Raw genomic sequence first — 15,301 nt, forward strand, 5'->3', positions numbered from 1 at the left:
AATAAAATCTTTACAGAATAACAGAAAATAAATTAATTTACATAAATATACTTGAAATTTGTTTATAAAAATTTTAGGGGTTTTTGATTTCATATTCACAAAATTAGAAATAATGGTCTTAATGTCTAATTCTGCACATATATAATTTTAAATGGCAATTAACGGCAAACTAACAAGTCTTTTTTGTGACATACTTGTTCTTAAGTAGGTTTTAATCAATTTCAACTTGGAAAAGGAACGTTCACCGCTTGCTACACTAACAGGTAAGGTTAATAGTACAGTCATACCCCGAAGTTAAGCGGTAGGTGGGACCAACAAAAAGCGCATAAGTCGAATTCGCGTAACTCGGGTATAATTTTGCATACAAACATACAAAATATTAGTTAATTGGGACCAAAGGTTTACAAAAACGCCTACAATTTTTAAGAAATATAATCATAATTGTAGTTTTTCATACATAAAAAAAAAGAAAGTTATTTCGATGTCAATGGTTTCATAAAATCTAATAGATTCATCTGACAGCATAATGTCTTTTTCTTGTCACGCAAAATTTTTTCATAGCAAGCTAATGATTATTTTATTCCTTACCTTGTGGCTAACGAGGAACAAAATTAAATTCTGTTCCTCGTTAGAATCTATGTCCTCCAAAATCTGTAAACCTTTCTTTTACGATTGTTCTTACTGTGGATTCCTGTAGATCAAATTTCTTTGCTAGCTCACAAATTTTCATTCTGCCTTCAAAATCCTTAAAAATGTTGAGTTTTGTTTCCAAAGTCAATGTTTTTCATTTCTTGCTAGCTGTAGAAGAATCGGACTTGCTTCCTTTGGACGACATTATTATTTTTTATGTGATAAAATTTTTTTTTATCAAGAACGTAACATTAAACTATTTAAAATAAAGAGCTAATAGGCTTCATTTCAGCGATGTAAAACATTATTTAAATTAAGGGGATATTAAATCCCACATTGTTTTAAAACCGAATAAGAAACTCAAAGATCGAAATCAAAGAGTTTCATGCCATATATAGTATAACTATAAACGTATCAACGACTACTAGCATAGGCTAAAGCACGTAATTCAAGTACGTAGTACAAACTAGGGTAACTCTTTGCAAAGGTGGAGAAAGTTCTGTTCGCTATTCTTAGTGTTTTCCATAATGTAAAATCCATCTCCTACGAGATGTATGATGTTATACATTATGGTGGGAGGTCACTACCCAGACCGGTTTTGATCTTTATTGAGATCTCATCAGTGAGTAGCTAGACCAAAGTATAATACTAAGGGTATAGTGAAAAGAACTTATACACTCTGCTATACGAGTTGTCAAAAAGGTGCACCCATAAATTATTTAAAATAAAGAGCCAATAGGCTTCATTTCGGCGATGTAAAACATTATTTAAATTAAGGAGATATTAAATCCCACATTGTTTTAAAACCGAATAAGAAATTCAAAGATCGGAATCAAAGAGTTTCATGCCGAATATAGTATAACTATAAACGTATCGGCGACTACTAGCATAAGCTAAAGCACGTAGTTCAATACGTAATACAAATTAGGGCAACTCGTTGCAAAGGTGCTTTAGCTTACGCTTGTAGTCGCCGAACTCTCATGTTTGTAGATTCTCTTACAAACATAAGAGAATGAAAAGAAATTGTATATTTCTTGAATAATTGCAAAGAAACTAATTGTATATTCACTTTGGCTGCATCGTTAATGATTAAATTTAGAGTATGTGCAGCACATGGCATGTAAAAAGCTTAAGGATTTTTGTTCAAAAGCAAATTTTGGAGTCCATATTTTTTCCCTTTCATATTTGTCCCATTGTCATACCCTTGACCTCACATCTTCAATGGGAATGTTCCATTTGTTCCATTATTGTTTGTTGTACATAAACCATGTCCTGTGGAATCTGATACATCTGCAAAACCTAAAAAGTTTTCCCTGATCTTGACAATTCCATTGTCACAGGAAATAAAGCGAATAATAATAGTGATTTGTTCTGTTTTACTTGCATCAGGTGTGCAGTTAAAATAATGGAATAATATTTAGATTTTCGAATTGATAATAACCCTAATTGCATTACTTAAAGTTTCCAATATTTCATTTTGACTGTCTTTACTCGAATAGTGTAACCTATTGTTTCGTTGTAGGGCCCTTTCAATATGATTTTCCATAACGGGATCAAACTTTGCAAACAGTTCGACTAATTTTAAAAATTTGCCGTTATTCCTTTCATATAATTTACCAGATGATCTGCAAAAAGCTAAATTTCGGCTACCAAAGAATTTTATAATTTTTCAATCAAGCTCTAAAACAATATTTCTTTTCCATTTCATACATGCTTTGAGTCTGGCAATCAATAGTAGTTTTGTTTTTTAAGTTTTTATCAAGTTCCTTCCATTTCAAGAAATTTTTCATGTGAGTTAAACTAGTCTCATATCTATGAAAAATTGTACTTAAATTTCTCCAATTGTTATAACCTTCTACAAGACCACTCGATTCAGTAGGTGCGAAAAGTTTGCAACAAAAGCAAAAAACAGAATTTAAAGTTTTCGGAATAAATGAGTCATGTTCTTGGCATGAGCTCCCCGTTTTCCATTTTTCTATTATAATACGTGTTGCTAAATTTACGACCATATGTATCTCTAGGATATATTATATTTTTCTTTTGAACAGGCCCCATTTCAATTAAAACAACTGATAATTTTTCATCAATATTTCCCCATTCACCTGGATCTTCTAAATTTACAGAGACTAACAATGTGTTAGTTTCGTGGTCAACTACAACTAAATCTTCTCCTAACTGTTTTTCACTGAAAACCTGCATCTTGTTATCTTGTTCAATAGTTGCAATAGTACTTTCATGCAACTGGATGATGTATCAACTCTGATTTCTGATCTATCAAGTGGGTTACAATCTGCATCAGATTATTTTAATATTTTAACAAATTTATTAAGAGCCCCAGTTTGTTTCTTAATATCTGCTTCTTTCGCAGCATGACGCTTACAATTTTGTGCACACTGGATAACTTTTTAATTCCATTTCTATTTTATACCCACAAGAAATTATTACACAACACGACACACACAAGAAACAATAGTCTGCACTGCACTACTGTCAGTAGTGCAGTGCAGACTATTGTCATTACTGTGACATTGCGATGTCATTACTGTGACATCGCAATGTCACAGTAATGACAGGATAGCAACAGTAGTGTGACATTGTAAACTTTTATTATTATTTAACTTTGTATACCTGTAATTTCTATTAATTACTTGCGATGTCTTTTTTCTTTACTTTATACTTTATTCTCCGTTATTCTAATGTAGCTGTGCACGCTTTCTCTCTCTCTCTCTCTCTCTCTCTCAGAATCTCTCGTCTATATTATTACGTGCTATGTTTACAAGTCAAATAACATTTATTTACATTACTATGAAATGTACATGAATTTAAACATTATGAAGATTGCTTTCTCTATCCTTCTATAAAAACTCTTTAGCAAAATTTAGAACCTTTTTTCTTCAACTTTAAATACTTTCTTTAACACAAAAAGTTATCTACTCAGTTTACAAATTTTACTTATTAAACTCCAAGCTTACTCGCAAAGAAGTTACCTAAATCTCTCTGTTAAGTTATGATTCTCTTAAGGACACTTCTTAACCTTATTGAACATAAAACATATATCTTAAAAGTCTTTCTAATACAACTAGAAGAGGAATTATATAAAAGTTTTGAACTTACAAAGGCTCTGTATCTCACAATCAGTCAAAAGTCTTTCACTAAAAGTTCCATGGCAATTCTTTCATCTCAGATCTTCATCTGGAATTTTGGCTTCAGCTATATCTCAGCAGGAGCGTAGCGGAACTTGTACAAATCTGGAAAAATATTATTCTCCCACGGCGAAAAGAAAAACTTACGAGTGAAGGTACTTCGGGAAATTTGCCTCGCCTTTTCTCCTCTACTTGGGCTTGCTGAAAATGCCTGGACGACTCCGTCTCAAGTAGCCTGAATTGCCGCCTCCAATAAAAAATGAAACTGCCATCAACTGTCAATCAGCATCCCTCTCTGGACTGGAAACTTTTCTCTTCTACAGCGTTTGGGACTTCTCCTTTCGGTAATTTGAAAGCCCTGTCTGTGACCTAGAAGTCATTTCTCTCTAGCAACGTCTCAAACCAAGAAGCTCCTTTCTGGAAGCGGAAAACTCCTCTCAACCAATGTCTGGATCTGAGCAGCTCTGTCTCTCTTCGGCAACATATGGGACCGCGCAGCTTTAGCAATGTCTGGAACCAGGCAGCCTCCGGGACCGAGCAGCCTCTCCTCTCTCTGTGGACGTCTCTGGAACTGGGCCCCCCTCTACTTCTGCAGCAATCTCTGAATCCGGGCAGCCCCTTCTGTTTGATTCAATTCCTTTTTATTATGCCTCCTCTGAGACTTTGCATGAAGTTTGACAACCCCCCAAAGAATCAGTATGATTCTTTCATCTTAAGTTTCAAGTTCAGCATGCCTTTTCTTTTCCTCCGCTTTCTTTTAATTGTAAGTTGCCGGCCATCAGAAAGTTATTTAAACCTTTCTGACTGACTTAGCAGATGTTTACACTTAGAGCCTGCAAGCCTTTCTCATACAAACAAATTTTAATAACAATCTTTCTAATGCCGCCATGTAGATCTATTACATGCAGCTTCGGCGATAAAAACATTGCCTTTGTTTTTAACACTCTAACATATTCTTATTAAAGTAGTATATACAGTTAACTTCTGGAGTATTATTTACAATAACATCTAAAACAAACTATACAGAGACAAACAAAGTTTATTTTTACAATATTCACATGAGACTTAACCTAAATAAACAATCGAATGTAATGTGCTTTGGAATATTTAAGCTACAATCGAGTTTTTACAGTAACTACATAACCATATGACTGGTTATGTAGCAACAAACGTTTTGTATGAAAATTCGTTTCTGCACATAAAACTGTTCACCGTATCACTTTAGATTCTGCAGGCAAGAATCTAACCTTTACATTTAGCCTGCTCTCACTGCAAAATTATAAACAGCCAGCAATATACAATATTTTTTAATTTTTATTCAGTGTATCTGGCCTTATTTATTTTAATATTGATCATTCTAAGAATTTTGTTTTTATGATAAAAATTTTGTTTCTTAAAAATGAACTTATGAACTGTGCCCAGCGGTGGTGCCCCCTTCGTAGCAAGACCCGCATGCTCTGAATGCCCGCTTCCGCCAGCCCTGGTTGCAGGTACACTGAATTTTGTAAATTCCTGGGTGAGCAAAGTATGGAAGAGGATCTTTGAATGAGCTCAGTAATTAAGTAAATTCCTTAATTTTGCAGGAGGTTTGAAGATTGCCTTCAAACTGGCTTAGACTTGAAAGTATATCAAATTTCCAAAGGACAGGTCCGGCCTGTCGCTGGGTATGTCTAGTGATAGGGTTACTATCTAATGCCTTTGGACAGGCAGCTCATAAATATTATTTAAAAAAAACTAATTATATAATATTTAAGCCACATAGTTTTTTGATAAATTTTCCAGAGTTCTGCATGGAAAGTTATTTTAAGGCTGAAAGTAGGACAATTATTATTATGTGACACCTCCAATGAGTCCAAAGACTCATTGAGGAAGGAACCTACTCTCCAACTACTCTACACTAACTACAGTGAATCGCCACTACCATCATCCCACACCAATGCCATTTACTGCCCACCACCACCACAACTCATTTTTTTTGTGGTGCAAATTGTGTGTATTCTCAGGGCCAATTTGTCTATATGTAGGAGGAAAAACCAGAGTTTCCAGGAGAAAAAACCCTACTATCTCCATATGAGATTGGCTCACTCACCTTCACTGGGGAAAAAAAAAACATATAAAGATTCCTCTCATCATGACAAGAAGCGAACTTGGTGCAATCGAAGGGACCAACGTACAGTTGTTCTTCCAATTGCGCTATGTAGAAGTACTCCAGCAATTTCTTTAAACAGATACTTGTATTTATGGAAATATCTATATACTAACTTAGTATCATTCCAAAGGATCCTGTGGCTAGTATTAGTAATCCCACACATTACTAGACTAGATTTGTTGGTTTCTGGGACGGAGACAACATAGGATTGATGTTCAGATATGTGTACAGAAACAGACAGGCCCGTTTGTCCAAAGTAGAATAACTGGCAGTTGCATGGGATTGAATAGCAACAAAGGTGAAATTTTATCTTTTGGAGATGGTATCATAGAGCTGATTGAATTAATAGGCTTAAATGTAGTAGAGATATTGAACTTCTTTAAGATACAAGAGATGTGCTCTGAAATGCTCTTCTTGTTCAGTATATATAAGGTATCACTATCAATAATAACATGGTCAATGAGACTTTTCTTATTTCTCGTGTCTTCTCTCCACGTGAACTTGTGCACATTTTTATGTTGTTAAAAGTGGTGTTAGTAATGACTAGTCCAAAACCTGAGCAAAAATCTAATAGATACTTCCCATTATTATTAGCCTTGCCTCTTTCTCCAAAATTTCTCGAAACATTTCTATATGCCTGGTGAAGTTCACTTCCTACTGCACTGTTCAGATTTCCAACGGTGTTTCAATATTCTTCCTTGGCAGGAAGAATATTGACAGTGCATTTTCTTTATGTCAACTGCCTGCTCCAGTGACTCAAAAAATTCTTCCACTTCTTCCTTAGGAGAAGCTTCTGTGGAACTACAGACACAAATAAGCTTAACTGTCTATTTCTCCATTTAGAAGTTGCCCACATAACTCTACTTGAAACTGCCTTCAAATCAAGAAGTTTATCTTCATATTTGGTGTTGAATGCTACCACTACTCCTTCCTTTCCTTTCCTTGATCATTACTGCCCAAATAGTAAGATCTCGCTTGTATGTCTTCTTTGTTTCTACAAGTTCGATTTCCTTTCCATTCTTCTTCTAGCTGTTCAAGTTTCTTCCAGTAGCTGGTATCAGGAGTCTTGAAAACCAATAACTGGTATGAGACCTAACACAGAGAGTCAGGCAAACTAAATTATAATGGGAGGAATGGTGATAATATGTTTGTAAGAGTGACATGTTATGTAACTGTGTTAACACGTTCGCTGCCAACTACGATACTCGTAGTTCGTACATGAGCTTCACAAGCCAACTACAAGTATACTCGTATGTCGATTTACCGACCTCCTATGCCAAACACTAATTAACACTTAGTATAATTACGTTAATTTGGACCCTTGGATTCTGAATAAAGCAGAGAGCATGTCAGGGGGCTTGATAGAAGCAAAATAATTTCAACTTAAATATAGTATATTATATATGTGCCTCAGAGGCCAACTACGAGTATACGCGTATGTCGATTATCAACCTCTTATACCAAGCGCGAGCTAATCCGTAGTAAACACGTTGTAAATCAATTTAAAACTGATAAAATCAATAAAAATTATAAAATGAAATCAATAAAATAAAAACCAATTTATTCAAATTACAAATGATACACTTTAAAACAATTTTCCACGCAAAATGGTGGTTTTTCCTGGCAAACAGGACAATAATTACGTGTTTCGCGTTGTTTCTTTCGTGTACATACTCAGCATGGCTTTGTCCGCGAATATTTTTTCCTGCTGATATTCTGTGATGCTGTAAGCTCATCCATTCCAACAAAAAACTGAGATAAATTGATCTCTAAATTTTAACGCAGTCATTGCGTTTCCAGTAATTATATTATAAAATTTATGCGCATTTTGAATGTATATATCAAAAATGCGTATTGCCAGTTTCTTTGGCCATCTAATTGTCTTATGTAAGGGAGAATAATAAGAAAGCATGTGATCAGAAAGATCGATGCCTGACATACCCAAATTATAGTCCCTAACGATATTTGGTTTTAATTGAATTTTACCATTCCGATTTTTTGCTTCATCCATTTCAAATTTGTGCATATTTGAAATGGAAAGAACTTCCCTCTTATCCTTCCATTTACAATGATGAATTCATTAAATTCATCATCGTTCATATTAGCATAAGCTTCTAATTCATTATCAGTAAGTTTTCTTTTACTGGTCCTGTCGAAACTGAAGGTTTTTAGGGACTAGATGCAATAAACACATTCTTCAGTGCATGTAATATATGGTTGGGGGTGATACGAGATTACTCATAGTTGGCGTATGAAACAAAATTCTGCCTGATAAGCCGGCTACAAGATTACTCGTAGTTACCTTGAAGACGCGAAAGCGCTTGGGAATAAACTATGCCCAAGTAGCATGGCAGTGAACGTGTTAATAACGGGAATAGATATTATCATGTAAATAATTACAAGGGGAGAGAGATTTTGACATTGTGTTCATCTGGTCTGAACCCATCAAATGTGTGTAAAGATGTCTGCATATATAAGGCACTAGAGAAGAACAGATCTGCAAGTTGTCCAACTGTGTCAGACTACAGACAGGAGTATACAAAAGAACAATGGAGGTAGCTTATTATGTTTGTACACAAATGCTAGGAGTATCAGAAACAACAGGGGTAGTTTGCTGAATTGTAGACATTAGTGAGACCTGGCTAACAGAATCAGACATTAACTGGTATCGAGTGAAGGGTACAGTATTTTTAGGAAGGATAGACAGGATAGGAGAAGAGGAGGCATGCTGCTAATGATACTGGATGACCTGAAACCAATTAGTGTTGAGACCTATGATTGTAATATTAGTAACAGCGTTTCTTGTGGCAGTGAGTTTGAAGCCATCTGGTGTGAGGTGGAATCTAACAAGATCAAATATATAGTGGGGTATTGTTACAGACCTGGTAGATCGGTTGCTAGTTATGAAGAAATACATCACCAAATAAAAGTGATTGGTGTAAAAACAAAAAGGTAATAATAATGGGGAACTTTAATTATCCAAACATTGATTGGATAGCAGTAAAATCTCAAGAGAAAAATGAAACTGAATTTATTCAGTTGTTGCAACAACTTCCTCAAGCACCTATGACAGAAGGAACACAAGGTCAAAGAGTGTTAGATTTGATTGTAGTGTCAGAGAGTGTTTCAGTTAGAAATGTAACTATTCTGCCTCTGGTTGGTGACAGAGAACATGCAGTATTCACTTGGAAAGAGGCTACATTTATGAATCTTTCATTCAGAAAAGGTTACATGCTGAACTACAAAGCAGAAAATTATGACCAACTGAGGAATATATATTGAGTTCAATGCAATGGTATTGGTTGCTGGATGGGAAGAATATTCAAGGTCAAAGAGTGTTAGATTTGATTGTAGTGTCAGAGAGTGTTTCAGTTAGAAATGTAACTATTCTGCCTCTGGTTGGTGACAGAGAACATGCAGTATTCACTTGGAAAGAGGCTACATTTATGAATCTTTCATTCAGAAAAGGTTACATGCTGAACTACAAAGCAGAAAATTATGACCAACTGAGGAATATATATTGAGTTCAATGCAATGGTATTGGTTGCTGGATGGGAAGAATATTGATAATGCATGGGAAGCATTTAAAAAATACGATATCAGAATGTGTTCTGAGAGTTTGAAGAATAAATAAGGTAGGAGTCAAATGGATGTATAATCTTATCAAGTAAGAGATTGCTAAGAAAAGGACGATGTGGAAGGAATACCGTGTGCATAAGAATGATGTCCATTATGAAATTATAAATAACAGGCCAGAAAAGTCACAACTGTTGTACAGAAAGTTAAGTCTGAGAATGAAAAGAAACTTGCTCTGCAAGCTAAAGACAACCCCAAAGAATTAATTACATGCAGCATAGTGATAAAATTATCACTATGCTGCATGTAATTAATTCTTTGGGGTTGTCTTTAGCTTGCAGATTTAGGTTGTCTTTAGCAAGCTAAAGACAACCCGAAAGAATTAATTACATGCAGCATAGTGATAATTTTATCACTATGCTGCAAGTAAAAGGAAGAATGAATTTGAAAGAATAACTACTGAATGTAGATGGTACAAGGGTGACAGATGCAGAAACGATTGTTCAACAAATGAGTGCCCATTTTGTTAAAAGCTATCACTGGGATTATTGTGTAGGCTCCTTTAGTCATTCATATATCTAAACACCTATTATATATCTTACATATTATTAATTATTTTGTTGCTGCCATCAGCATGCAAAATGGCTTCCATTACATTGCTTCTTCCATTAGTTGAAGAATACTGAAGATAATAACCAACTTCAATACAAAGAATTCACAGCAACCACAGTAGCATGTCACTGAAATAGCAGAACAGTTAAGGAAGCAAAAAGTTACAATGCAAAGTTATTTTAACCTACCTCATTCACTTCTCCCTTCAGCTGCTTCAGACGTCCATAAAAGAAAACAAAGAGGGCAGCCTAAAATCAGTAGTATACTTTATTCATTCTCTGTGACAGAGGTACAAATATACAAAAAGCTACAACCATGTAATCAAACTAAGAGAAAAAAATCACTTAAATTACTATATTTTTGTACATATGATGAGAGCAACTTCAAGAATGAAAAAGATACGTATCAAATATGAAACCAAAAATTACAAAAGGTAATCCCTTAAATAATATTATACACTTTCCAGTAATGAATATAACAACTCATTAGTTTTAGAACCGTTCATGTTATTTTAATGATTATTTTAAATATACAGAACCAGCTCTCAAATCAAAATTTACAGTACTGCAATTATATCAATGAAAAATGTAATAGTAATTTAATACACTGTCAATCATAAAAGAAATTAATATATTCCATAAGGTGCATTCTATATATTGTTAATTACATTCCTATTGATAATATGAACAATATTCACCCGGGACTTGTATACTGACTCTTCAGCTAGACAGCTAAACAGTACTCAGCTATTAAGTATACTAATCCCCGTGCAAATGAATGGAGAATAGACGCATGTGCTCCCCAGGATGTACCAGCCAGCTTGTTAAGAATATTATTCCTTATTCTCAGTTTAGAAGCAGTGTTTGTAAGATGCTGATTATTAAGTGACAAATATCAAAAAATAATGCATGGGCGATGTGAGTCTACAAGATATCAGATGACTAGTGGTGTAACCCCATAGAACAGTCCTTTGTCATTTCATCTTTACAATAATTATACTGAGAAGGATTTAACAGGTAACATCCAGCTATTTTCTGATGATGAAAAAGATTAGAAGAATAATCAGGAATGTAAATAACATGCAGTACTTGCAAAATGATTTGCATAAGATGGCTATCAGTTCAAATGTTAGTAAATGTAAAGTTATGTACTTGGCTGTAATGAGATATCAAATGTCATATTATATTGGCAGGATTATGCTGGAGAAACTGACCAGGGATCTTGGAGTTTTAGTAGACAGGAAATTGAAATTCAGGGGTCAACTAGCAAAAATTGCAAATACAAATTCAGAGGATAACTGCAATGTTGAAATGAACACTAATGTAAAAATAAGGAAGTCATTCTGCTTCTTTATAAGGCTTTGATACAGCCACATCTGGACTGCTCTACTCAGATCTGGTTTCCCAGTTTCTGGGGTGATGGAAATACAGTGAAGAGGGATTGCAAAGGAGAGCATTAAAGATGATATCTCAATCTCTACTTATAAGTCTACATTGTGGAATGTAGACTATAAGTAGAGATTGAGAATTTCTGGATTGCACACTAGAAGACTGGACAAAAAGGGGTGATCTGATAAAGATCTACAAACTTGAAAGTGTTATACAGAATACCAGTAGATGAAATTTTTTATTTTATAGAGGAGTGGGAAAAGGACAAGAGGGCATCCATGGAAGTTGAGAATGAATGCAGTCAAGAAAGAAGTGAGAGGTAGATTTTTTGTTCATAGAGTGGTGCATGACTGGAATTGCTTACCTTTGAATGTTGTGAGTGCAAATAGCATGCATGAAAAAATTCAGTAGAAGGTATAACATGGAGTGAGTGATTATTTGGCCTTCCTCAATGAATCCCTGACTCCATTAAGATCTCTTGTAATAATAATAATATTCTCATCCTCTTAAAAACAAGCTGAAAAGTATGTACACAGTAACCCACATGTTGCCTGATTAAGATTAAAATAAATACAGTCAAGAAAGGGAGGTGAGAGGTAGATTTTTTTTTTTCCCCTCATGGAATAGCACTAGACTGGAATGGCTTGTCTTTAGATGTTATGAGTGCAACAGAATGAATGAATTCAAGAGAAGGTATGGTGTTATATAAGTGATCATGCAGCCTCCCTTGAGGAGTCCCGGACTCCCAGGAGGGCTCTTGTAATAATAATATTATTCTCATCTACTTAAAACACAAAGTGAACAGATGTGTACACAGTAATCTACATGTGGATGATCAAGATTCTCTACAACAGAACCATAATTTTTTACTTTACACAGCAAGGTCCTCACAATTTCTGAAAGGTGACCCCCTTATGGTTTAGGTCCATGCATACCATCATTCTTCTATCAAATGCCTTGGTTTGATTCAAAGGCATTTGATATAATCTGGCATCACGGGCTTATCACAGTAAACTCCAATCTCATGGTAGATGTTTGACCACTGTGTGTCAAACATCTACCAGTATGTCTTCTTTCCTTTGTAATCAAAATAACACTTTTCTCACAGGTTGTTCAGGATTGTAATAGTGGAAGGTGAGCTCTCTCTTCAGATTTTCCTATTAATACAGATATTCCTCAGGGCTGTGTTATTTCACCCACCTTCATCATCATATAGGAATGAAAAGCTCTCACTGGCCTCAAACCCTATTCCTAGTTTTTGCTGACAATAATACTCTCCACTCATCCTACACATGTCACAAACCTTGCAGTGGTCAAACATCTAAAGTTTCAAGCATCACCTACAAGTGTCGTAAACACTGACTTCCACACCATCTTTTAATGGGGCTATAACTACCTCATCACTTTCAATGCTTCCAAAACAGTTTTGTCTTTTTTCTCACAAAAAAGGACATAGTTCTCCCCTTACCTTTGATAACTCGACTTAAGAGTCAAGAACGAGGGTGGTCGGAAAAGTTCTCAGCCTAACAATAAAAAAACGAATTTATAATTTCAAATTATTTTTTATTTTTTCCAGTGATGCTCCAGCACCATTATCCCATCCCCTGTAGTGGTTCTCACTAAGATCTGCAAAATATCCCTCTACAGTCACTTCTTGATTCAAAGAAAAACGCTGACCAGCAAGGAAGAGATTTAGTTTTGGGAAGAGATAGAAGTCAGAGGGAGCCAAATCTGGAGAATAGGGTTGATGTTCCAACAATTCACAGTGCAGATCCCTTAATTTTCCCATTGCCAAAACACCTTTGTGGACAGGTGCACTGTCCTGATGAAAGATGATTTTTTTTTTTCCCTGCAAACTGGGTCTTTCTCACGAATTTCTTCGTCTAGTCTAGTTAAAAGATCAGAATAATATTCCCCAGTTATTGTTTTACCCTTTTCAAGATAATTAATAAACAAAATGCCTTTAGCATCCCAAAACACCAATGCCATGACCCTTCCTGCTGATGGAACCGACTATGTCTTCTTTGGTGCTGAACAAACCAGATTCTGTTCACTGTTTTGATTGCTGTTTGGATTCTGGTGTGTAATGGTGAATCCAAGTCTCATTCATAGTAACAAATCAATGCAAAAAATCAGTTTTATGCTTGTTAAAACGCTCCAAGCACTGTTCAGAGATTTTCATGTGAGTGTGTTTTTGATCTGCTGTGAGCAAGCATGGCACTCATCTTGTGCCATGCTTGCTCACAGCAAGCTTTTTCTTTTGCAATTCTTCATGCAAAATATATCCTACACGTACTTTTGAAATATCTATAGTCACAGCAATTTCAGACACTATGACTCACCGATCATATCATCCAATATCATATCGTGCACTTGATCAATGATTTCTGGTGTTGTTATATTGTTTTTGAACATCTTTCATGTGGATCATCTTCAAGGCTGGTATGCCCACGTCTGAACTCGGTAGCCCATTTCTTAATTGTCTAAAACAAAGGAGAAGTGTGCCCATAAACTTTTATGAACTTCGAATGAATTTCTTTTGGCGTTAATCCTCCTTTTACAAAGAATTTTATAACCTCACAATATTCAATTTTATCTATTTCAAGGGATACAGACAACACTTTTGCTTCAGACAGTTGTATAAAATAAACTACTTGATAGAATGACTTGCAATTTCACATGGATGTTTATGACAGATGTACCAACTTATAAAAAAAAAATCTTGCCGATAGTGTTGCCATCTATGGTCGAGGCCGAGAACTTTTCAGACCACCTTCACATAACTCCGAATGACTCTTACTCCTAACCTTTTTTTATTATTATTATTATTATTATTATTTTTGGGCTACTCCAGGGAGTCCTTAGACTAATCGAGGGAGGCCCTAAACATTGTCCACACAACTATACGACATTCTCACAGTATCTATCATACCTTGCCTTGAACTCACTCACCGTCATAGCACCCACAACAGACTCTGGCAGCTCATTCCACTCATTTACCACTCTAAAAGTAAAGAACCCAGCTCTAACACCACTACTAACCACACTCTTGCCCAGCTTCCATAGGTGTCCCCTAGTTCTCCCACCACCAGTTCTGATCTCAAAAATATCCTCTGAATTAATCTTATAGAATTCTTTTAGCAATTTGAATGTCTCAATCATATCTCCCCTTTTCCACCTATCAACCAGTTTCTGCAACCCACAAATCTTCAACCTGTTCTCATATGGTTCATTCCATAGACCTGCTATCATCTTAGTCACTCGCCTCTGGATCCTCTCCACCTCCTCCCCATTGAGAAGGAACCGAGGTGACCAAATCTCGGCACAGTAGTCAAGATGAGGTCTTATCAAGGCTCGGTACAGAGGCACAATAACTTGCTTGTCTCTGCTCGTCAAGGTATTTTTCAACAACCAAGTGAGTTGATGAGCTGATTTAGCTACTTTCGCAATGTGCCCCCTAAACTTCATCTCCCTATCCACCAACACTCCCAAGTCCCTGGCCTCATCAATCTCTTGGAGTACAGTTCCACCCATGTGGTATACTGCTGCTAATCTTTTCACCCCAAAATGCATAACCTTACATTTTGTCACGTTAAATTGACATCCATTCTCCTTAGCCCAGAACTCCAATCTATCTAAGTCATCCTGCAAGACTTTGACATCTTCTGCATTCACTATCGCCCTCCCCAACTTTGCATCATCAGTGAACAAATGAACTGTTCCACTTAGATCCTTCCCTATATCATTAATGAACAGATTAAACAACAGTGGTCCAAGAACAGAACCCTGCGGCACCCCACTAG

At 35.7% G+C, this 15,301-nt stretch overlaps 1 protein-coding gene across 1 annotated transcript in view; it reads right to left on the reverse strand.

Moving 5' to 3' along the window:
• LOC150096684 (tetratricopeptide repeat protein 39B-like) overlaps positions 1 to 15,301 on the reverse strand; it is a 300,955-nt gene that overhangs the window by 124,956 nt on the left and 160,698 nt on the right. The window contains exon 10 of the mRNA XM_090408472.1: positions 10,299 to 10,358. Within this exon, the coding sequence (XP_090264598.1) occupies positions 10,299 to 10,358 (60 nt within the window). The remainder of the gene's footprint in view (positions 1 to 10,298; positions 10,359 to 15,301) is intronic.

The sequence above is a fragment of the Typopeltis vanoorti genome, chromosome 18 (assembly GCF_054136105.1).
Source record: "Typopeltis vanoorti isolate ZY-2024b chromosome 18, IOZ_Tvanoo_1.0, whole genome shotgun sequence".
NCBI classification, from domain to species: domain Eukaryota; kingdom Metazoa; phylum Arthropoda; class Arachnida; order Uropygi; family Thelyphonidae; genus Typopeltis; species Typopeltis vanoorti.